Source organism: Danio aesculapii, chromosome 16 (assembly GCF_903798145.1).
Source record: "Danio aesculapii chromosome 16, fDanAes4.1, whole genome shotgun sequence".
NCBI lineage: Eukaryota > Metazoa > Chordata > Actinopteri > Cypriniformes > Danionidae > Danio > Danio aesculapii.
In genome coordinates this window covers 48901418-48928179 of record NC_079450.1, presented here as the reverse complement: position 1 = coordinate 48928179, position 26762 = coordinate 48901418, and the positions used below count along the sequence as shown (strand labels likewise).

The window sequence follows — 26762 nt, the reverse complement described above, 5'->3', positions numbered from 1 at the left end:
GCTGATTACTTGCTTCTCAGAAGACGAAATGCAATGAACGCACCAAGACTTTTGGAGGTGCAATACCATTCATGAAGGTAATAATACTGAACCACTTTGATGACAGACTCTTTCTGAGGCATTTTAGAATGACCAAAACAACATTTCAGATGTTTTATAATGTGGTCGATCCACTAGTTTGTCCAATGTGGTCATCCTATCGCACCTATTGCATGATCTGCTAAACAAAGTGGCATAACTTTTTTGATGTGCATCCTGGAATTTAATCAGTAAATGTGCTTCCATCATAGTTTATTTGCATATTTTCTCATCGGATTAAAAGTTTATACAATAGCATGAGCTTTTTATGCACATCTTGGCATGTTTTTATGTGATACTCCAAAATGTGCATAAAAATAGGTGGATGGAAACATATCTATTGGTACAGAAGCACTCAGATTTGTAGATCATTTTTAGTTTTAGCTAGGAAAATTTTACTTCACTACTGCTACTGCATTTGTTTGCTAAGGTGGTCTGAACCAGTGTTTACCAACCCTGTTCCTGGAGGCACATTAACAGGACATATTTTGGATGTCTCACTTATCTGACCCATTAACTTCAGGTTTTAGAGTCTCTTTTAATGTTCTAAAGAGTTGATTCAGTTTGATTAGCAAGAGGTTGAAAATGTGTACTGTTGGCGTGCCTTCAGGAACAGGGTTGGGAAACACTGGCCCGTGTTACAATGCAAATTGAACTGTTCATGAAAAGTTCATAAGTTTCAAGACAATCACAAAACTCAACATTTTACTTGAGTTCCAACTTTTTGCTACCATAGTGTCCTGTGCACTCCTACCATGTGAAGATGAAATATGAATATAAATGTGTCCAATGTATGTAGTGTCTTAGTGTTTTTGACTGAAGAATAAAACAATGTTGTGTAATCCTAGCTTAGATTGTCATCTTGGCTCACTCAGTAGACCAAAGGCAGTTCACACACAGCAGAATGTGAAGAGACGTCATCATTTTTCAATACACTGACACAACACAGAACATGGATATACAAGCAGGAACAAACAGACAACATAAATCTAAAGAGATTCCCATCTTGATTTGATTTCAGTGTCAGCACAGTGTATTCACCCTGAATTGTGGTGGAGTGTTGTGACTCCACTGCTGGCTGGCATGTAGGTAGTCATGTTTTCAGGAAGATAAAGTGAAGATTTAGAGACATTTATGTAGGCACCCAGCTCTGTTTGCCGTGGCTCTGCGGTGTGCCTGTAAATCCAAATCCCACACCCATTCCTTGTGTCAGTGAGGAATCAAAATTGAAATCGATTTCCTCTCCAGAGTCCATAATATCATGTAGGAGTATAGACTCCATGTCGCAGTCCAGGCTGCTGTAGAATACATCCATATCCAGGTCTGCTGGAAGGCGCTCATGTGGGTAGAGCTGATGGGGGTGGTGGTAGTTGTGGTAACCTGTCCCTGTCCCCTGAGGCTGGCGGTAGAGTCCGTATGCCAAACTGTGTTCATGTGGATCAGTGTAAATGTAGGAATGTGGTTGTTGATATGGGGCTGTGGCAAGGTGGCAAGTGTCTTGAGAGATTCCCTGTATTCCTGCAGGGTTGAGCGTGGTGGAGGCTGGGAGATGCACTGTTACAGGAGGGCTGTATAGATAAGGGGATTTATGCATGTATGACTGCATGTGTCTGTCAGTGGGCTGAGAGTGGACCGATGTAGGCCGATGGTCTTGATTCAAGCTTTGAATGATATTGTGAAAAGGTTTGGAGGAAGTGTTTGCATTACTGGGATGGAGACCTTGAGCGACCATCATGGAGTGCACCTCATTCTCTTTCCCAAGCATCATTTCCTTGACGTACTGCTGGGGTCCTGTGGTTAACAAATTCTGGATGGTGCTTGCACCTTGCATACTACCCGAGTTGTCTTCAGTAGTTGGTATGGAGGAATGGTGCATGCCTGCATCTGGCAGGCCATAAACTGGCCGAGTCTCGCAACTGGAGCCTTGGCTCTTTATGTCACTGGCGTAGTGGTAATGGGGGTTTTTATGACAAGGGGATTGATGCTGCTGGTAGCCAATAGTTGCTCTGAGATCTGTAGGACAGTGGGATGCAGGGGAGTGGGCACTGGATGGGCTAGGAAAGAGCCGTGGAGATGCTGAGCAGGATTTCCTCCGTTCTTCAGGCTCTCCCAATTCCCCCTCTCCTAGGATGGGTGATAGATGACCACTAAGTGTCGAAGCGGAAGAGCTGCCAAGTGAATGAAGATCTGTCCATGTCTCAAACTCATCCTTAACCACGACTCTACCTGTTCCAGAGTCTGGAGAGCTACATAACTCCAGCAGTGTCTCTGTACTCTGCTCTCTTTTCCCAGTTGTCTTCTTACGATTGGTTCGACCTTTGCTCTTCAGTGGCTTGGTGCCATTGTCCATGGAGACAGCTCGACGGCGTTGAGATTTTCCCAGCTTTCCCCCATCAGGATTCAGCATCCACCAGGAGCTCTTGCCAGTTCCCTCATTCTGCACACGGATGAAACGCGTGTGCAGGGACAGATTGTGTCGGATGGAGTTCTAGAGAGAAAAAAGTAATGGCTTTGGGTTAATTGGTTGCAAAACAACATATTAATAACAGAAAAAAATCCTACAAGCTACTATGTGGTGCATAGTGATGGAAAGTTCGAATCATTTTACTGACTCTGACCTTTGAGTCTCGTTCATCGAAATGAACAAATCATTTTTCGAGTCATTTCGTTCAATTTGCCAAAATAACATTAAAATATTATAAGATGCTTCCAAACACTACTACAACTAGCCCAAACGTTGATCACACTACAAGTTATAACTAGAATAATACTGTATAATGCAATGCTACTAAAAAGAGAAAATAATCCTTCATTGTTTACCTGGTGTTTTACCTATGATTAGCTCTGCTCACCTCTTTTGGCATGTTTTCAAACTTGAGTGGTTCGTTCACCTGACACTGACAGTCTCATATGAGCTTAACCATAGCACACAGTCTGAAACACCCATGATTAGTTCACCTTTTGAGTCTTTGGGTTTTTGAGTCGTTCGTTCATCACGTGACAGCATATAACGAGATGACTCAAACCCGAGAACTCGCGAGATAAACGGAACAAATCTGTTTCCGGCTCTAAATGCATATGATTGGCTTCTGTCTTTTACAAGATAACTCAAACCGAGGACTCGAGTGATGAACGAATCAAATCTGTTTCCAGCTCTAAATGCATATGATTGGCTTCTGTCTTTCAAGTGATGAACGAACGACTCAAACCGAGGACTTGAGAGATGAACGGATCAAATCTTTTTCCGGCTCTGACTGCATATAACTGGCTTCTGTCTTTCAGATGATGAACGAATGAACCCAATAAAGGACTCGAAAAAGGAACTGAATGTCTCCTCCACCTGCACAAATGTGCGCATGTGCAAATGAACGACTCACTCCCTGAGAGAACTCATTGTCTCAAGTTCTCAATAAAAGATTCATCAAAAGAACGACCCATCACTAGTAGCGCAGTGTTAAAGCTCCCGTGAAGTGCATTTTTTGTTCGATGTGTGACATAATTTGAGCAGAAACATGAAGACAGAGTGGGACATATATTAGCTCCTCCCCTTTTATAAAACAGCCAATATCATTTAATTTTATTACAGTTCTGCCAGTGAGAGTGCTTGAGCTCAAGCAGATATAGCAATAGTTTCAATTAGTTTATTTCATGCGGCCACTATTTTAAAAAACTAAAGTGAGGCTGCTGTGGGAAGAAACCCAGAAGTAGAGGACCAGCAATGTAAACATTGCAACAACATGCTGTGGACTACAAACCTGCAGCTGTTGCCACGTTTTCAAAAAGCAGATATGGTGTAAACATCACTTTAATATCATTCAGTTACGTTTAATTTAATCAATTAGAAACATATTAGTCATAAAAACAAAATCATAATCTCTTTAAGAGTAATAACGCTTAAGTGTACCCCTAGGCCTCAGTTCATGGCACCAGGTAAACACAGTGAGGGCTTCCCTGCTTAAGCATATGTAACCTGGTAAGCAATAAAACAATGTAGTCCAGTGTACAATGTTTGGAGCACACCCTCGTGTTGTTTGCAGTAGTGTTGTCACAATACTGAAATTTCAAAAACATCCATTCCCCGCTAACATTTAAGCGCATTCATAAACACAGCTGATTTGCCGTTGTGTTCACCAGTGCTAAACAGAAATGACTGTGATTGGCTGTGAAGGTCATTAGTTCACTGCTCTTCACTGAGTGCAAACACAGATACAGGAACACTGGAGCATTTTAAAGCCGTGAAGATCAGTCAATTCATTAGCGGATTGCTTGTCTTTGTTTGCACTCGGTAAATATCGGTGAAGTGTGGTAAACTGATGATGTTCATGGCCAATAACAGTCATTTCTGTTGAACACAATGGCAAATCAGCAATGTTTAAGAACGCACTCAACGGTGCTTAAATGTTAGCGGGAAATTGACTTTTTAAAAAATTTCAGTCTAATATAGAGAATGAATCAGTTCATTAACTTAACTTTGATAAATAGCATCTAAAATGTGTGTTTGGGAAACTAACGTTAGCTAACTAGTGCCATTTCCCTTAACTTGAGGTCCGAAAATGAGGTCAGATTTTTTATTTTCTCCATTTTTTATCTTCTCCATTTAGAACAGACCTTCGGGTCACTCAGAAAGCAGTGAAATGATAAATCTGTGTCACTTTCTTTTTGCTGATAAGATATACAGCCAGATACACAACAATACGCCATCACACACCATTCCTGTGTGACTCCAGGTGATACTTCCTGGGTTTCTTCCCACTGCAACCTCACTTTCATTTTTAAAACTGTGGCCGCATGAATCAGTCTATAGAAACTGAAGTAAGGACTGATGTAAAAAAAAAAAATTAATTCATTTAGGTAAAAGTGACAAAATGCAAGCTTTAAATGTTTATAATGTCGTAATACCTTAAGATTAACATACTGTAGCAGATTTAGAGATACTGAAACAAGATTGAAAACTGAACACAAAGATAGTCCATGGAACTATTGGCAAAATCAGCTTTCCTAAATGTAACCCCTCTGATTGTACTGGCTGTGGTCCAAGTGGGATTCCCACTGCAGTCTTTGACGTTGGAAGTGGACAGTGTAATAATGACGCTAACATCAATTGCTAGTGTGACTCGTGAAGCCAGGGAGGGAGGTTTGTCAGCTGACTTGTTACATTAACAAAACCTGACAAAAAGACAACACACTCAACAAAATATCCACATAGTCACAACATATGTGATCCTGGATCAGAAAACTTGTCTTATGTTCCATTTATTTGTATTTAGAGTAGCTGGTAGCTTGGCTTTCTATGTGTATGAGTGGCATTTTCCATCTTTTCATTTACAGTATGCCTACCCCTTTATGAATAACTCAGTGAAGTATACTTCAAGCTTGTTAATTTAAGTGCATTTTAAATGTACTGCCTGTAGTTACTATATTAAAAACTGCTTTTAAATACTTCTTACTGCTAAACTGGCCAAGTATACTTTTAAGGGTGAAATAACCCTGCTAAAAAAATCCAGCTTAAACCAGCCTAGGCTGGTTGGCTGGTTTTAGCTGGTTGACCAGCCTGGTTTTAGAGGGGTTTTGGCCATTTCCAGGCTGGTTTCCAGCCAGGTTTTTGTTGGTCAGGCTGGAAAATGACCAGCTAAATCCAGCTAAAACCAGCCTGACCAGCCTGGTTTAAGCTGGACATAGCTGGTTTTGGCTGGGCTCCCAGCCTGGCTAGGCTGGTCAAGCTGGATTTAGCTGGTCATCTCCCAGCCTGACCAGCTAAGACCAGGCTGGAAATGACTGGAAACCAGCCTGGAAATGGCCCAAACCCCTCTAAAACCAGGCTGGTCAACCAGCTAAAACCAGCCAACCAGCCTAGGATGGTTTAAGCTGTTTTTTTTTCAGTAGGGAAGTGTAATCTAGAAGCCTTTGCCTTTAATATGAGCCACTTCTGATACCAAATGATCAACTCGAAGTCAAGTTATTATTTGTTGTTCCTAAAACTTGGATAGGCGACAAGACTTTTGTCAGGTAGTGCATAGCATTAACTTCATCTTTATCATTATAGTGGTCTGAACTCATTCACATTCAGAATGACTGTTAGAACTCCATCTTTATTGTTATTATGCTTATAGTGTGAACGGGCCTCATTGCCAATGCAAATAGTTCACGTATTAGCGGTGTTCTACTCTGACAATGACTTTGATTATGTGTTATGATATTAATTGGTGATTAACACATTGCTCAGTAATGAGATGTATTGAATGTTCATTTAGACAACATCAGTACAGCCCAGAGGTAAATCTAAGATATCACGCAGTGTCTCTCCAAAGGCATTTCACGTCTTGTATAATTTTCTCCCGCCCCACCATTTCCCTGTCCAGTAGGGCTGAGCTGCTGGGAAAGTTAACTGGCATTGACACCATGTCTGCTCCTGTTAGACAAGAGAAGAGAGGCTGCGTCAAAGGCTATAAAGTCACTTTCTGCAGCTCAACTAAACACTTCCAGGGACTTTTAATTAACCACAGACTCCAGTCAAGTTCAGGGTACGCCCTGCCAGTGGAAATTAGCAAAATATAGTCTTTTTGCCAAGGTAAAATGTTGCATTACAGAGCCCGTTATTTATTTATCACTGAACATTTTTATTTATTTCGTTAAATTAATTTATTATTTATTAATTATTTAACTTATTTTATGATATTTTTTTCTACTTGCCTTTCATTATACCTCTTGTGTTTAAGTTTGATTGAAAGTTTAATATCCTCAGTTGTGATATCATTCATTTCTCAGTGCTTTTCAAGAGCATATTCCTAAACGGGTCGCACACCGTCTTTACATTGTTTTCTATATGTTGCTAAACAATGCAAATAGATGCTGAATGGCTACCTTTATAAAAACAATGTTTACAATTGTGCAAACCCCCTCTCTCATGCAGCGTTTTCACCAGATGCTGATGAAGCGTCAATCGCGAGTGATTTATATGTTAAGTCAATGCAAAGATGCAAATATGGATGCCCTGTGGTGCGATTCGCATGAATGAAGCGGCACGAGATGAGTGTTTTGTGCATTAAACGCATTTAACGTGGGTATCTCACGTTTCACACGAATCGCTCGAGTTGGAAAATCTGAACTTCAACAGACATTTGTGCCGTGTTAACCAATCATGAGCTTGCTCTTGTGGGGGCGTGATTATGACATACTGCCTGTTGTTGGTGTCCCGAGTGGATATCCTCCTGCCGACACTGGACAACAGTTCATCAAACTGGGTTTGGCTCAGTCTAAAGCACCGCTGAAAGCTTCCATCATTCAGGTATACACTCAAAAAATATATATTTTTTTGCTTGTCCAAACTACTTAATTAAAATGAGCTAAAACAACACAAATCTTGAGATTTCATTAGGATAACTTTGTTAAACACATATATTTGTTAATAGTGTTAAGTTAACTTAGTCGAATTGTTTTGGGTCAACATGAATCAATTATGTGGAACCCTGCACTTTTTACAGTGTAGTTTCTGGAGGAGTTGATGAACTCCGAGCTGAGTGCACCTCTGAAAGATCAAGTGGACTCTGACACAGTGCCAAAGGAATATACGCTGTTTTCAGCCGCCCTAAAGCACATAAGCACAGTTATTGTCTTAATAAAATCCATGTTAGCCATTTAGCAACGAAGCTAGAGCCACCGGGCAGACAGAAGCCTTGCCCATGAGGGGGTATGGATGTTTCCCAATACTGGGTTGCAGCTAGAAGGGCGTCTGCTGTGTAAAACATATGCTGGATAAGTTTGTGGTTCATTCCGCTGTGGCGACCCTGGATGAATAAAGGGACTAAGCCGAAGGAAATGAATGTCAATTACTTGCACACTCCAATATTTTCGCTTCATAAGTCCTCAGTGGCTACACTTGCATGGACATCATTAATCTAATTATTTGCCTTAATCTGGCTGAGATAATAATATGATTATTTATTATTGTCTCGTTATTGTCGCAAAATGAAGCAAAAAGTACAACAAAACAGTAATAGTTTGATTAAAGAGCCCATATTATTTATTAAAAAGGGTCATATTTTGGTTTTGGGGGTGTCCAACAACAGGCTAATATGCATGCAAGGTCAAAAAACACTTTCACTGTCTTATAATGTGCATTTAATTTTACCTAATTATCCCAAAGACTCCTATATGATTCGTTCAGCAATTAATTTGTTCCCAAACCCCTCCTTAGCACGATGCTAATCTGTCTATGCTAATCTGAGTGTATTTGTGAGCCCAGCACAGGAGTGCATTAAAGCAATGCAGTTTAGTATATTGCTCTATTCTTAACCAGAAGTAAAAACAGTGACACACATTCAGTATTAATCCACTCAGTGGCAAAAGCTAAACTATTTTGAAACTTGACTGCCACACGTGCGTAGGAACAGTTGATGGTGGCCATAGCAACCACGAACTGCAGAGGATCGCGGGCTCACAAACGCATTTAAATCTGTAAGTAAAGCGACACGTGGTGCAATTTCAATGTGGTTTTAGACGCGATATGAGAATATAAAGAGTTAACCAGATACAGTACAAGTAACAAAACACACGTAAATACATAATTTGCAAACTAGAAAAAACAAGGAGGCAACCATTTTAAATGCACTTACACTTGTGAAATGGAGGAAGGAACTGATCCATGAACTGTGCAGTTCCTGTCAAGCTCTGACAAAGTCCCATACATCAAAAGTCTTTTCTGATCCTTCCTTTACAAACTGCCAACAAATCCCCCGTTGTAAGCGCGTACTGCTGTAGCATTCGTCAGAAAAATTACGGGAACACTACGGTGTCCGAGAGAGCTTAACGTGATCTTCATGAATTTGACAGCACACGTGTTGCAAATGTGTCAAAACATAAACAACATAAGAAACGCGCTGCAAATCTGTCACAGCACTTGCAAATATGCATGTAAGACAACGGAAATGTTTCTAGGGGACCCAAAAACATGACGGACCCTGCTGAGATATGTGTTATTATGCTGTGACTGTTGCTCAGTGAAGTGATTGGTGGTCTTTGAAAGGTGTGTTGTTTTTCGTTTATTTTAATACCCTGATTACACGACATAATAAACCCATAATAACGCATATCTATGATAATAACACATATCTCAGCATGGTCCGTCATGTTTTTGGGTCCCCTAGAAAAATTTCCGTTGAGTTACGTGCATATTTGCAAGTGCTGTGACTGATTTGCAGCGCGTTTCTTCAGTTGTTTGTGTTGTGAGCAATTTGCTGCACGTTTCTTCAGTTGTTTGTGTTATGATCAATTTGCAGCTCATGTGCTGTCAAATTGATAAAGATAATTTCGTTATTTGCTGGTGTTTTTTTCTAATAGTATGTGCTTTTCTTAAAATGCCATGCATTAAGCTATTTCGGGCACTGTAGAACACAGCACAAGGCTGGGGCTATAATGCTGAGGTATTTTTTGCAAAAATAAACTTCAACCACTGACTCTTCACAGCCTCATCAGGGAAAACAAGACCAACTTTCCCTCACACTTCAGAGCACAGCTTCTTCGCGACATGATTCAACTGGGATCTGCTACAGTGTTTGTGGGCGGGGGGGTTCAATTTCCCCAAGTCTGCGCGTGCAACAAATGGGCGGGCTTGAGTTTTGTATTGCCAACACAGCTAAAGACTCGTTACATCGGCGATTCATTTGAACCACTCTGAGTGGACTCTTTTATAGATGAATCAATAGTTTTAAACACTGTCCACTTTCAGATTTAAGCCTTAGCTGGGTATTTCACTTCACTTAGAGCTGTGTTACACACTACATGGAAGGGCATTTTCAAAAACCCATAATAGGAGCTCTTTAAGGTGTTTACATTTCTGTACTGCACTTTACTAATGTGACTTAAATCGGCATACTCCACATGTCTTAATTAGATTTTAGTTTAGTTCGACTATGACTTTAATCGGATTAAGGTAATCTAAAATCTCTGTTTACATGGTAGACTCTTAATCAGAGTATTGACAATGAATAAAAATCTGAGTATTGGTGTCCATGTACTCAGTCGGTCATCAGGAGGCACATGGATTGACTTAGATTTAAGATTTCATTTTTTAATCTCAAAAATGGGTGACCATTAAGTTGCATCAAATCAGCATTGTTGATTTAGCTAAAAATGTTCTTTAATGTCCTGCTGAAGAAAAAAGTCACATACATATTCATTCATTTTCTTTTCGGCTTAGTCCCTTTATTATTCAGGGGTCACCACCGCGGACTGAACCGCCAACTAATCCAGCATATGTTTTACGCAGCGGATGCCCTTCCAGCTGCAACCCATCACTGGGAAACACCCATACACACTCATTCACACACATACACTACGGACAATTTTGCTTACTCAATTCACCTATACCGCATGTCTTTGGACTGTGGGGGAAACCGGAGCACCTGAAGGAAACCCACATGAACAGAAATGCCAACTGACCCAGCCGAGGCTCAAACCTTCCTGCTGTGGGGCGACAGCGCTACCACTGCTCCACCGCTCCGCCCCATACATATTCAATGGCATGAAATTTTCATTACATTTTCATTTTTGGATGAACCATCCCTTTAATAAACAGTGCAAATTAATGTTAATTACCATAGTAGGCCAAAGCCAAGGATTTCAAATTGCAGTTGTCTGTTTTAAATAATCAGTACTAGGTAATAAGCACATACAACTCATTAAGTATGTAAAATAGCGTCATATTAATATACAATACTCATTTATATTCATATATGACTCAGTTCATATTAATTAGATGTTGTATCTCTTGCTAAAGTATAAATTATTATGATTTCAGTTCTTCAAGAGCTTATCTTTGCATTAGTTAAGCATAAATTAATGCATACTGTATGGTGCACCCACATTTTAAAGGGCAAATCATATACAGTTGAAGTCAGAATTAATAGCTCTACTGTAATTTTCTTTTTCTTCTCAAATATTTTCCAAATTATGTTTAAAAGAGCAAGGATTTTTTTCACAGTATTTCCTATAATATTTTTTTTCTTCTGGAGAAAATCGTATTTGTTTTATTTCGGCTAGAATAAAATCAGTTTTTATTTTTTTAGGGTCAATATTGTTAGCCCCCTTAAGCAGTATCTTTTTGATTGTCTACAGAACAAACCATCATTATACAATACTGTAACTTGCCTAATTACCCTAACCTGCCTAATTAAGCCTTTAAATTACACTAAGCTGAATGCTAGTATCTTGTCAAATATCTAGTAAAATATTATGTGCCGTTATCATGGCAAAGATAAAATAAATCAGTTATTAGGACAGAAATAAGTTATTAAAACTATCATGTTTAGAAAAGTGTTTAGAAATCTTCTTTCAGTTAAACAGAAATCAGGCTAATAATTCTGACTTCTAAATCTCATTTCAAATGCACAAGAAATTGGCCAAAAAATAAATTAATTAAACAGCCATATTATATTTATAAAGGAAGTTTCTAATCCTTATTCACAGTTATTAAACTACAAGTTCTGCATCACTGAAGTATGGTGCACTTTCACTCGGCATCCGTTTCCATGGTGATGGTTGGTTTTGGGGCGCTTCTGAAAATATTTTCTGTGGTCAGTGTTCATACGTAAGCCTCAAAACCCTTTTCTGGATCTACAATTGCGTCTACAATATGTTTGTGTGCTTAAATTAATTCCAGGGGAATAAATGTATGATTTAATTACTTAATTACTTAAGTCCAAGGGTGATATCATGGTAAGATGCTTTCTGGAATATTCTCATTTTAATGAAGGTTTCTTTTATTTTTTGCTTGGGGGATAAAAACACACACCCTTGAGAAAGACATGAAGCCCAGGATAGAGCAGTAATGTCCAGTCTTGCTCCTCTAGGGAAGAGTTTAAATTCAAAACAAACCTTCAGGATAAACTTTCAAGTGTTTTGAAAAAGATTCAAAGCTTAAATGTTGCAGGATTTGACACTTTTCTATAGAAATTGGACAAAACTTAATAACAAAAATGACCTTTCTCCCAACACATCCTATAATTACAGTCAGATTCGGTTCATTCTACGTGAGTTTTTATGCTATGAACTCATTGATATATGTGATTCTGACTTGCTTTAGATGTTGAAAGTGGATAAACTCAAAACATTTTAGGCCCCTTTTACATTTTTATTTAGTATCATCCACTTGAGGTGATTGGCAAATTTCAAACTCAATAATCGAAATTATATAAACACAAAACATTGATGAATTATGAAAAACGATAGGGCTAATAATTTCCCATTTTATTTCGTAAGCAAGACACATGCAAACGATATCTATTACACTTACAGACGCAATATAGACATGGTATGCACCTCCGTCAGACGTCTAATGTTTAGTGGGATCATACACTTGGCGCAATGTGCAACACAACTGTTTTTTTGTTAGTTTCAACCCAGTGCAGGTAGCAACTTTAGCAGTGACTTTACAAATGAATAATTATGAATCTCGAATCATAACTGTTGTGATTAGCAACAGTGTTGCCATCGCAAACTACAAATCCCATAATAGCTTGCATTCACACACCAGTTTCAAATTCACCCTGATCACACACACACAGCTGAAGGACATTATCATTAATTACTTGGATTATACATACACCATTCACACACACACACACACACACACACACACACACACACACACACACACACACGCACACACACACACACACACACACACACACACACACACACACACACACACACACACATGTCTTGTCTAGTTGTTACTGTCATTACTAAGCGGTGTCCATTGTTTTTACCTTGCCTGTGTTTTTGACCCTTTGGACTGATTTTTTCATTTTGTTTGTTTGCCGCCTGTCTCGACCCTTTTGCCTGTTTAACGGATTACGCTATAGATTATCTGTGTATGACTTCTCTTATAGTAAACTGCGTTTGGATCTTTATCGCAAAAGTAAAATATTTACCAAAAAAATTATGCTGTGACTTGAAAAAGATACATAAAAAACCAAAAATGTGTTAGTAAATTATGAAGACATCTTTGTATTCAAATATTTAGATTTTTTTTAAATATTGTGCATATTTTAAGACATGGATATGGTTTTTCCTAAAAGTTTAACATTTCAAGTTTAGGTGAAAGATTAGGTATTCTAAAAAATGTAAATAATGCATTGATAAAACATTAAACATGCATCTATATCAATGGTCTCAAACTCAATTTCTGGAGGGCACAGCTCTGCATAGTTTAGCACCAACCACCTCCAAATCACACCAGCTTAATTCACCTCATTCTTTGCATGCGGGCAGCCATTTGAATCTTTTGACTCAAGACCTCCAGTCTCATTCACTTCCGTTCATTTTTAAATGGTAAAAACAGCTTGTTATGCTGCTTGATGTTGCAAACGTATAATTTCTTATTCTATTATTCTACTTAGTCTGTATAGTCATGCAAACACTTGTTTGTAGAGCAAGTAGTTTGACTGTTTTAATCATTCCTAGTCATTTCTCCCATAGGCAACTGAATCAGATGTTCTAAAACAATCGCAAAAACGAGCACACTTTCGCATTGAAGAATAAGGTCAGTAGTCTCTTGTAGTCTTGAACACCTTGATTAGTTGGATCAGCTGTGTTTGATTAGGGTTGGAGCAAAACTGCAGAGCTGCGGCCCTCCAGAAATCAAGTTTGAGACATATGCTCTATATAGAAATATCTTCAGGTAAGGCTGGGCGAGTAATCAAATTGAAATTGCAAACACGATTAGGCAAAGCTGCGATTGTCACAAGAAAGCATGGAGGGAATAGTACAATGTAAAAAATGTAATCACAAAAAGTCAAGACATTTTATTATGTTTAATCAGGTTTCAACTAAATTTTTTAAGTTATACAAAGTTTAACTTCAAATTTTTAGTCACTTTGATTGATGCAAGTTGAGATGACTAGAAAAGTTTATTTGATTCAACAAAAAAAAAAAAACCCCAACGTTTTTATCGTTATTCCAGCAGACCACCAGTGTCCCACTTAAAAATTATTATAATACTGACAGCTATTTTAGAATGGTCGGCTTACCGCTTGTGTGCCGACGGTGGTCCGATCGTTTATCAGCTGCTAAATTTGTGCCAACCAAAAAATGCTGGTGTTCATCGTTTGCTGGGTAAGAAGGTTATTGTTACGTTTGAAATGTTTCAGTATGCAAAAACCTTTTGTATCGATCAAAACATACCAAAAAATGTACATTTGGCTGTATTGACAGAAGTGTGCTTGTTTTGTGATCGTTTAAGTAATTCCGATTCAGTTGCCAATGGGAGAAATGACTAGGAGTACTAAATGGGAGAAAACTGTCAAACTACTCGCTCTACGAACAAGTGTGTTTATGACTAAACATAAATAGAACAATAATGTAATAATGAAAGGTCAGTTTGCAACACACTCTGTCAGTTTAAAACTAGATTAAAGACACATCTCTTTGCATTAGCATACACAAAACACAAATGCTTTAGAAATCCTCTAAAGCAGTGGTTCCCAAACTGGGGGTCGCGACCCCTGCGGGGGTCGCAGAATAATTTCAAGGGGTCGCGAGAGTTATTTAAAAATTGTGTAATTTTCAGTGATTATAATAAATATTTTTCAGTATTACAAGTGAAAGCTAATATTTTCAGATTTTTAAAAAGATATTACTGATTCATAAAGTATTTAGGACACATTCGGGCAGAATGCATCTTTGTACTTGGAACGCAGCGCTCAGGAACAGTTTAAAACTGTTGTCATGTCAACTTGCCGCAGTAAACAAAGCCTTCAACGCTTGCCCCGCCTTCGCGCTCTTCTTATTGGCCCACTGCTCTAAGAACTGAACACGAATGATTGGTTAAAATCAGCTGTCAATCACTCAGTCAACGCCTCCTGTCTTCAGATGACAGGAGCTACAACCGCAAAAATGTAAAGCGCTGAAGATGATAATGAAAACAACACTGACAGTTTTTGTCTTAGAAACACCTAAAGCTACAAATATTGGCACATCTGATTACTGATCATGTGCTGAATGTTAATCCACCAGCTATACTTATTGAAGAGTGGATAAAAGACCTCCATTGGCTTCAAGTCTGCTATGAAAATGACTAGCATTCACTGTAAAGTCTGTGGGATATCTTTTGGAATATCCGTCCGTGTATCTTTTGGTCACTCAATTATGTTATAAAAATGTATTGTCTTGTGATAACGGGATTTCATTAAGACATATTTTCCTCACGCATGCATATTTATTTTTTTGCTTGTTAGTTTTGATTAGTGTTGATTTTCAAATGCATTAAATGTGTTTATAAAACTTGTAGTAACAGTGTGATAATTGGTGGGAGCCACTAAATTTTGGCTGGTGCGTCTACATTTTTAAAGTTAGAAGCACCAGTGTTACCAAGCAAAAATGTTAATTTCGAGCCCTGTAATCTATAGTAAATATAGTTAAAATATTGTGAACAGCTTAAAAAAAAGCTATTTTTATTGTTTGTATATGCTTTGGTAGTGGGGGGTCGCGAGTTCTTGACGATCTTACAATGGGGGTCGCGGGTTTAAAAGTTTGAGAACCACTGCTCTAAAGGATTGTTAGGCTGCATTAATTAGGGAAACACTTCCCAAAAGACATTTATAATTTGAACGGCATCTACACTTATGTTAGTGTGCTTATTCTTATCCTCAAGTTTCCATAATCCTGGACCAGGCCGTATCCTGAGCAGATGCTGTGGTGGTCATGGAGTGGAGGAGTGGAGAGCACAAGCACGTTTCCTGAAGACACCAGTGATAGACGAGTCTCCGCATTGATCCCGTGGGCCAGCCTGAACACCCGCCGATGACGTACTCTCACCTGCATCTTCTCCGGATTGGACGTCCAGCGTTTTCCAGCCTCCGACACCTAGACTGCAGCTCTGCACAAGAAGTTTGGCCAGGGGAGAAGAGGCCGTGCCAAACTGAGCCTGGTTTTGATTTTTTTTCTTTCACTTTTGTCAATTGGTGAAGTTTGTTACTTGCCGCTGTCACCACTGGCTTGCTTGGTTGGTGACTTGTAAAGCTGTGCATTGATGGATTTGCTCTTCAGTGTTTGAACTTTCAGCAGTGAAAATTAAACCACGCTGAACTGAACTGAACTGAGCTTCAACTCTGAAAACCGGACTGACACAGTTTCAACTTCTATGTTAATCTGCTTTGACACAATCTACATTGTAAAAGCTCTACAGAAATAAAGATGAATTGAATAACGAGCTGTTTTAACACCTAAAAATGAATAAAAGTGAATGGGACCCCAAGCCAAAAAGATTCCAATGGCTGCGCCCACTTTTATGGGAAAATAAGGTAAATAAACAACGAGAGCAGGCTGAAATGTTTCAAAATGGTTGATTCCCCACTTGTTCTTTCTCAGTTTTGTAGGGAATAAGAGAGCTGGTTGCTGCTAAAATGTAAAACCAAATCTCATTCTCCCCTCTCTCTCTGTGTTAAAATGAGTTTCCATAGCCAGGACAGCTGGAGCTCTTTTCTCTGCTCTTAATTGCTGATGAATCTCTGTTTCTGCTCCTCCTCTTTTTGCTCCAGGGAACGTGTCCCAGAGGTGCCGATACTTACGAGCACCACCATGAGACCCTGCCATCCTGACACCATTTGCTACCCATCTGTCTGCTCCTGCCACACCTGGTCCCATGTTTACAGGGCTGATCCCTTGATACTGCAGACCTCACTGACCTGCTCACTAGCCTTTTCAACCATTACAGAAACACAAGTGACTCAGCTGTACGGTCGTCTTATTTTAGATGTGAAGTGTGGTTTTGAACTTTAGACTCTGAACTCAATAACACCTCTACTCTGCTTCGCTTTAAATATTTAATCTTCCAGGTTGATCTGATGGGGACTGGTGTAGACTGTTAGTCTAGATGGCTGAGCAGGGTAAAAATGTTCTGCTAGCTAAAATATGTACAGAGTACTAATGGAATTAAACTATAGATAAAAACAAAGAGTTCTAAATGTAAATAAAGCTCAGACACAGATATATATATATACGTTGTGAAAAGAGATAAGTATCTTTTATAAAAATTAATAAACGCATTGCCTTATGGCCCGTTTCCACTGAGTGGTACAGTACGGGTCGGTACGGGTCACCTATATCAAGCTTGCTTTTTCAAACCTCTCACCTGTACTTTTTCCGTCATTCAGAGTTCATAATAGTCCAAAAGGTGATAATAATAGTAAAACATGGCAGTTTGTTCATGTTTTAGGTTGCTGAAAGAATCATTTGCTGCTTTGTTTTTTCCGGTTTCACCTTTGTTTTTTCCGCAAGTCACTCTCGTATTTGTCGTTTCTGAAAGGATCGGATGTCAGAAGCACTTCAGTAATCACGCGCACATTATTATCAGCTCAAGAAGTTCGTTATTTCAAATATAGACGTGCATCGAGCAATCGCAAGTGAAAAAGAAAGCGAAAAAAGAAATTTACAATAAAACAATTCACAAAGAAAACAAAACTTGTTAGTTTCAAAATTAAGTTATGTATAATAAACTCAAAAAACACAGGGGAATGTACTGAACACATGAAGAAAGAAAAGTACAAAAAGACATGGAAAGCTCAGACAGCAGCTGAAATCTCTCCGCATCCCGTCCCTCTTCACTGTAAACTAATATTAGCTGCTTCAGTCCCAACAATTACATTACCAGGAGGATGAAGATGAAGCCAGGGTGGACATTTTGGTCCTAAAACTATTAAATAACACCCATTTGTGTCTTTTTTATTACATTGTATTTCTTTTTTATATCCAATTTGTCGTTGAGTTCAGAGTTAGACAAGAGAAAAACATCCCGCACAACAACAGCATGTTACAACATGAATACACTGGAGAATCGAGTAGGAGAGCTGGTGCAGATATATCCGCACCTGTACTTATGCTGGCTGAGAAACATTAAAACCACATCAAGCATCATAGAAGTCTGATAAACTTCTAAACATTGATCTGTGGAATGGAGAATGCTGGAGTATCACTCTCACAGCCGCCATTATTGTTGAGTATAGGTATCCACTTGAGCAGCGTGACACATTTACAACCTAGCCCACTGCAGGTTTGAAAATCACATACCGTCACTCAGCCTTTATCGAAAGTGTTTTCGATACTTTGTTTGCCTTAATAGCCTACTCTTGTTGCTAGTGGATCTTGCAGCACAGTCACTATAATGCCTAAAGTGGACCGTCAAATGAAAGAACATCTAGTATGTAACGTTTTAATAGGCCTATAAAAAGTATCCATTGTCCCTGTCATGAAAAACACTAATAAACTACTGTGGTTAAAGATCTGGTGCCGAACGCACACAAAATAACCACATAAAATCTACAAACCTTGTAAAACTGCATGAAAGCATAATAATATTACCAGACCTAAAACAAGAAATGTGCTCAGTCCAGAGTCTGCCCAAGGGCTAATGAAAGTGGTGGGTGATTCTTGGCTTGCTGTGTGTTAATTGCCACGAGCAGCCTGTGTTTCCCGCAGGATCTGTGGGTGTGGGTGCTAGTCAGCGTGGGTTAGGCGGTTATAAATAGCGTCTCCATATTAGCTGAGCATCTGAGGAGCAGACAGGAGATCGGAAAAATCCGCAATGCTCTGCCAGTTTGGCTCAGCCTCTTGGATGCAGCCTGGGATCCCCCTGTCCGTAATCCACCCAAAATCAGCTCAACATAAAACACGTCACAGCCATGTCACCGGGATATCTCCTTCCACTTTATTGAAGGACACAAGTAACAGTTAAAAACCAGTGCAGGCTGTTAGTTTCCTCTTTGCATAATCTCATTCACAGCAATAAGAAATCTCATTCGCTTCACTGTAAAGGTCAGTGCTCTTCTAATCACAATTTAACACACATAATTGTTAATTTCATTCTGTAAAATTAAATAAGTGAGCTGTGTGTGTGTGTTTAGCATAAAAGAGTCTAATTTAGTATTGTTATTTGGACTATATTCTAATTGTAAACCTTTTGAATGTTGTACACATATACAGTACAGTCAACATGTCCTCTTAAAGGGTCAGTTCACTCAAAAATGAAAATGACCTCATCACTTATTTTTCCTCATGTGGTTTTAAACTGTTATGAGATTCTTTCTGTTAAATGCAAAAGAAGATATTTAGAAAAATGCTACTTGCTAGCACCCATCAACTTGCATAATACAAAAAAATCTAATAAAATCAATGGTGAAAGCTACCAGCATTCTTCAAAATATATTTTTAACATCTTACACAAGTAAATTATAAAAAAATAATACAAAAATACATAATATTAATACATAATAATGCATAATACAAAAAAATTAAATAAAATCAATGGTGCCAGCTACCAGCATTCTTCAAAATATATTTTTAACATCTTACACAAGTAAATTATGAAAAAAATGATTTATGGGGTGAACTATCCCTTTAAAAATGTAAGTAGTCATACTTAAAGCAAATAAAAATTTACTGAGTGTCACTTTATTGTGATAGTTCTGGTAGACATTCTACTGAGTAGTAGCCTACTCATTAGAACATTAGTATACTGTCTGCTTAATATATAACACTTTATTTCGATGGCCTCCCAATAGACAGTAAGACAGATTCTGTTGACTATAAGTAACTTTGCAATTACATGTAAACTTTTTTTTTTATATACGAGGATTCCCTGAAAGAAGAGATTTATGTCAATCTCAATGGGACCTTCAAGGACAGAATAAAGGAAATGAAATCAAATTCAATTCTTTAATACTAAAACTGTCTTACATGGTTTTAGCATTATAGTAAAACAATAATAATAACAAATAATAATAATAATAATAATAATCATTAAAAATATTTACTTTCTTTTATACGACCTTAAATCAGAAAAAGTTGGGACAGAATTGAAAATAAATAAAGAAAGTGGTGATTTCTAGATTTACTTTGACTTGTATTTCATTGCAGACAATATGAACACAAAACTTCATATTATTTGTAAATATTCATCCTTTCCTGTCATTCAGACCTGCATTACATTACAAACAAAGTTGAGAGCAATTTAGGGCTAGTAATCAGGTTAATTGGTTAAATAATGATGTGATTTGAAACAGGTGATGTCAACAGGTGATTGTAATTATGATTAGGTACAAAAGCAGCATCCAAGAAAGGTCTAGTCCTTTAGGAGCAAAGATGGGCTGAGGATTGCCAGTTTGCCAACAAATACATAACAAAACTATTGAAATGTTAAAAAAAAATGTTCCTCAATGAAAATAGGTAGACATTTGGATATTTCAAGAAATCTGGAGGAATTTCAGTGCTTAAAGAACAAGGGCTCAAGCCTAAACTGAACTACCACAATCCCAGATCCATCAGGCCGTACTGCATCAAGAATCGTCATTCATCTATAAGCGATATCACCGAATGGGCTCAGGACTACTTTGGCAAACCTTTGTCAGGTTCCACAATTCGTAGTTACATCCACAAATACCTGTTAAAACTTTACTATAGTAACAGTGACCAGAAGCACCGTCAACTTCTCTGGACTCGGAAGCATCTGGGATTGACCATCACAATGTGGAAACATACTGTGGTCAGATGAATCAGTATTTCAGGTATTTTTGGGAAGAAATAAATGTTGTGTACTCCAGAACAAAGAAGAAAAGGATCATCCGGACTGTTACTAGTCCAAAAGCCCGGTCTGTCAAGGTATTGGGTTGCATTATAGCTTTAAAGTACAGAAATTATGGAGTGCAATATGCTGCCTTATTTTCCAGGGATGCCCATGCATATTTCCAGAAGAGGATACAAAAAATCTAAAAATCTCAAGAATTAGGTTGTTTCAGCTCATTTTAAAAAAGTAATTTGAACAAGCAGCAAAATTGTTTTTTGATTGTATTTATATATGAACAATTATTAATGTGAAAGAAGTCTCAATTTTTTTACATGGACACTGTCAGCTCTGGTTTTAAAGTCCACCATCCCATAAATAAATCAAGCTCAGACACATTTAAGGCCACATTCGCAGTCTGTATGTCAAGTCCCAGTCACGCTATATGCAGAGGGATAACCCACACACACACACAGACACGCACATATGCAAGCTTGGCACACTGGCACACTTGAAGCTGTACTACTAAGCGACCGGTTGCTAAGGAGACCCATGGGAAAGGGAGGGTTTTTGTTGCCATAGCAGCCTCTTTTTTTTCCTCCCAACCAATTTGCCATCCGTGTGGAAGTGACATGGGTGAGTGTGTAGGGGAGTCTGTGTGTGTGTGTCTCTGTGTGTGTGTGGAGGGGAGTGGGGGGTAGATTCAGTCATGCATGATGGGAGAATGCAAAAGATTCAGATTGCTTGAATTCACTAATGGATAATTCAAGTTTGGTTCATTTCAAAGAACTTTGGGAATCGCAGGATAGAAACAATGATTAGAGAAAGCGTGATACAGGAGTCTTTATTTTAACTATCTACAAATAATTTGAGAGTAAAACACTAGTTCTGAGTGATGAGCTGATTTGTGAGGGTTGCATTATTTGGATGTACTTACAGTTGAAGTCAGAATTCTGGTATGGAGCCAGATCAGTCTCAAAAATAATCAATTCAATCAGTAATTTTCTTATCAGCTTAGTCTCTTTATTAATCTAGGGTCGCCACAGTGGAATGACCGCCAACTTAACCAGCATATGTTTTACGTAGCGGATGCCCTTCCAGGGAAACCTAACATTGAGAATCACCCATACTCTCTTGCATTCTCACACATACACTACTGAGAGTTTAGCTAACCACAATTCACCTACAGTACATGTCTTTGGACTGTGGGGGAAACTGGAGCACCTGGAGGAAACCCACGCCAACACGGGAAGAACATGCAAACTCCACACAGATATGCTAAATGACCCAGCCGAGGCTCAAACCAGCGACTTTCTTGCTGTGAGGCTATCGTGCTACCCATTTCACCACCGTGACGCCTCATGATAAATTGAAAACACATTTAATAAATACACAAATCCGATTGGCTCGTTTTCCTTTGGCTTAGTCTCTATTTCAGAGGTCGCCACAGTGAAATGAACCGCCAACTCTTCCGACATATTATTTAAACAGTGGAACCCAGTATTGGGAAACACCCATACACACTCATTCACATGCACACTCATACACTATGGACAATTTAGCTTACCCAATTCACCTATAGAGCATGTCTTCAGACTGTGGGGGAAACCGGAGTAACTGGAGGAAACCCACACCAACACGTGGAGAACTTGCAAACTCCACACAGAAATGCCAACTGGCCCAGCCGGGAGTCAAACCAGCGACCTTCTTGCTGTGAGGCGACAGTGCTAACCACCGAGTCACCGTGTTGTCCACAATTCATAATAAGAAACACAATTTGTAAATTCACCAGTAATAATCATAAATATTTCCCCAAATTTATTGGATTTGTGTATTTCTGAATTGTGTTTTGAATGTCTGAATTGTATTTGTGCTGTAAAAAAAAGTTGACTCAACTTAAAATTGTAAGACAACTTGCTGCATAGCTTTTTTGAGCTGACTAAACTTTTAACCCAAGTACTGTCTTTGACTTAATTTAAGTTGTAAGGCAAGCTGCTTTACCATTTTAAATTGAGTCAACTTTTTTTTACAGTGTAAGTTGTGTTTTGAATTTATGAATTGTACTTGTGTATTCATGAATTGTGTGTTGACTTTACAAATGGGATTTTGTAAATAGGAATTGCCCTGTGCCTGTATGCTTTACAGAAATTATTTTGTAAATGTGTTATTTTTGAGATCGATCTGGCTCCATATTCTGGGTTTCAAAGGGCCTTTCAGTGGTTAGTTGTTTAAAGAAACATTATTTTATTTTATTCGAGATCATTTTAATAATCCAAAGAGCTTTTTTTGACTTAAAATAACCTTCAGAACAATAGAAATGTTATAGGATAAAACATTGTGGGGCTGATTAATTTCAAATGCTTTTCAAATCTTGAAATCTTCAAATCAAATATCTTTCTTTAAAAGGTTTTTCAATATTTCCAAGAATAATTGATCTTATTAAAAATAATATCACGTTTATAACGTTTTAAGAACTGAAAAAGTATTAGAAAACTGAACTAAATCAAAGTATTTAAAATCAATGCTGTCTCCCTCTGAAATTACGGCTATTTTATTTTATTTATTTATTTATTATACTCCAAACTTTGATTCCCAATGGCCTAAAGCAGTGTTTCCCAACCCTGTTCCTGAAGGCACACCAACAGTACACATTTTCAACCTCTCCCTAATCAAACACACCTGAATCAAATTATCATAACATCAGAAGAGACTCCAACACCTGAAGTTAATGGGTCAGAAAAGGGAGACATCCAAAATGTGTACTGTTGGTGTGCCTCCAGGAACAGGGTTGGAAAACACTGGCCTAAAGGGATAGTTCACCCCAAAGTTCACCCCCAAATGAAAATCTACTCACCATTTACTCAGCCTCAAGTGGTTTCAAACCATTTTTTTCTGTTATTTTGAGGATATTTTGAAGAATGGTAATAATTTGGGTAGAATGGGTCACGATTGACTTCCATAAAAATGCTATAGACGTCAATTGATACTGGTTTCTACTATTTTTAAAAATAACTTAGTTTACATTTGACAGAAAAATACACTCAAGCAGGTTTATTGACAAGCAAAGAGTGAGAAAATTATGACAGAATTATCGGTTTTGGGTGAACTAGCCCTTTAAGCTGCTCAGACTGCCAATCTAAAACAGACTATTATGAAAATCCAATTAAAATAAATGACAAAACAAAAATCATCAAATTTTGCTAATCCATTTTACGCACTCATATTCAAGTCACATTTCTGCAAATCTGTTTCAGTCTGACCACTCCTATGAAATTTTGTGTGCTTTTTTTTATCTGCCACTTTCTTACTTTATATAAAATGTAAACATGTCAGACATGTTTGTAGAAGACCTACAGAATATCTTTGGAACAATGTTGTAAGTGCAAGTTGAGCAGAAAATTACAATATATTGCTGCCTTGTCAGGTCTACAAACTTCTTTGTGTGTTGAGGCCAGTGAAGACAGCAGCAGGGATTAAAGCTGTGTCTGCAAACTTGCTCCTTGCTGCCTCATAAAACATAATAATCCAGCAAAATGGCATCATGCTGTCATATTGTAAGATAAAATCTATACCGCAAACTGTGTTGTTGTTGTTTGGCCTTCACCTACCAACATCATTGCCATAGAAATCAATACATCATGGAATCTTAGATGTAAATCTGATCTTGCTGAATGAAAAATAATCATCATCTCAGCTTTTCCCAAACAGATCTGCTTGAGATGCCAAGCATCCAAGTGCATCAACATTAAAGGGGACCAGGGCTTGACATTAACTTTTTTGATCACCGGCCACTGTGGCTAGTAGTTTTCCAACATTACTAGCCACTTGCCATTTTCACTAGCCACAATTTTATTGTTGTATAAATATGACTTTGACATGCTAAAATGACTTGATTTAGAATTTGCGTTATCTCCACATGCCTTATTGATTTCATTTTTTGTGTGTCGTGTATGAGCTTGCTCAACAATTATGAGCAAATGGGTCATGGTTTCATAGTATTACAATTAGTTTTTATTTCACAGAATTTTCAGAGCTCAAAATGAAGGATTTACCAAATTTATCTCTGACCACACCAAACATAAACAATTAATTATTTCTTAGCCACAAATTTTAAATGCATCAAAACAAGCAGAATATAGCTGTATAGTATACTTTTTATTTAACAAAACATATGCACAGTAATCTGTCCTGGCTAAAGGTCCCAGATCAGCAGTTAACTACACATACAGTAAATGGGGAGTTAATCTCCCATTAAAGCAATGTTATTGTAAACAAATGAAAATTAAACCTTATTAACGCAAAATAAAGCAGGTAAAAAACATACCGTGTGATAATGAAAGGATGATCACACACACGGGTAATGTTAGACCCATAAATAATCAGTTTAAAGAATGGTTAAAGTGAAAGCAACTGGTGCTGCTTACAATAAGTCAACTCTGGAAATCTTGAAAGCAGCACGACTGTGGGTGCATGTTCATCACTTTTTGTCAAGTTTATTTGAAAGAGAACCGATCGCATTAGTTGTGTTTCTAAACACAGTTGATTCACGAAAGGAAACGGGAGCGCGCACGCGTTATAAACCGTCGCGCGCATCACCTCAGCTGTTAGCGCGAGTGATTATACTCTCATTCTACAGTTGTACGTGTCATCACATGGGGAAAGCCCCGCCCATTAGTGACCATCCCTCCCTCATTAGCATAGGACGTTAGTCTTGTTTTAGAATCTGCCACTATGCTGACACACAGGCATTTGTAGCACCGCCCTATTTGAAAAGAGCACAATCTCATTTGTATTTAAAGCGACAGTCACCAAAAAGCCACACTTCTTCACTTTTCAGTTTCAGTAATTCTTGTTAACAGAACACGTCAAGTCAGTGTCAACCAAAGCAGGGAAAGGTTAGCGTCAGCTGAATAAATAAACTGCAATGGCAAATCAGAAGACATCAATACAGAGTGTGGGTAGTCATTTAGATCTGACTCCAATCTGATATGACCTGAACAGTTGACATCAAAATTATTATTAGCCCTCCTGTAATTTTATTTATTTATTTTTTTGATTTTTCCCAAATGATGTTTAATAGAGCAAGGAATTATTCCACAGTATTTCCTATAATATATTTTCTTCTGGATCAACACAAGTCTTATTTGTTTTATTTCGGCGAGAATAAAAGCAGTTTTCAATTTTTTAAAAAACATTTTAAGGTCAAAATTATTAGCCCCCTTAAGCAATATTTTTTCCCATTGTCTACAGCAGTGTTTCCCAAGCCTGTTCCTGGAGGCACACCAACAGTAGATATTTTGAATGTCTCCCATATCTGTACCATTCATTTCAGGTGTCCGAGACTCTTCTAATGTTCTGATGATTTGATTCAGGTGTGTTTGAATAGAAAGAGGTTGATACTATTGGTGTGCCTTCAGGAACAGGGTTGGGAAACACTGGTCTACAGAACAAACCACTGTTATACAATGAATTGCCTAATTACACACACCAGCCACTTTATTAGGTACACCTTTATTAGGTACATCCAACTGCTTGTTAACGCAAATCTCTAATCACCCAATCACATAGCAGCAAATCATTGCATTTGGGCATGTAAACAAGGTCAAGACAATCTGCTGCAGTTAAAACCGAGCATCAGAATGGGGTAGAAAGGTGATTTAAGTCTTTGAACGTGGCATGGTTGTTGGTGTCAGACGGGCTGGTCTGAATATTTCAGAAACTGCTGAACTACTGGGATTTTCACGCACAACCATCTTTAGGGTTTACAGAGAATCGTCTGAAAAAGAGAAAATATTCAGTGAAAGGCAGTTCTGTGGGCGTCAATGCCTTGTTGATGTCAGAGGTCAGAGGAGAATGGCCAGACTGGTTCGAGCTAATAGAAAGGCAACAGTAACTCAAATAACCACTTGTTACAACCGAGGTATGCAGAAGAGCATCTCTGAACACATAACACACCCAACCTTCGGGCAGATGGGCTACAGCAGCAGAAGACCACACTGGGTGCCACTCCTGTCAGCTAAGAACAGGAAACTGAGGCTAAAATTGGAAAAGGCTCACCAAAATTGGACAATAGAAGACTGGAAAACGTTGCCTGGTCTGATGAGTCTCCATTTCTGCTGCAACATTCAGATGG

The 26762-nt window shown here is 38.3% G+C and overlaps 1 protein-coding gene across 1 annotated transcript in view; it reads right to left on the bottom strand.

Annotated features, from left to right (window-relative positions):
- Positions 1 to 686: 686 nt before the first annotated feature.
- Positions 687 to 26762, bottom strand: part of foxo6a (forkhead box O6 a) — a 49969-nt gene continuing 23893 nt past the window's right edge. The window contains exon 2 of the mRNA XM_056475551.1: positions 687 to 2566. Coding sequence (XP_056331526.1) covers positions 1211 to 2566 — 1356 coding nt within the window. The 3' untranslated portion in view covers positions 687 to 1210. The remainder of the gene's footprint in view (positions 2567 to 26762) is intronic.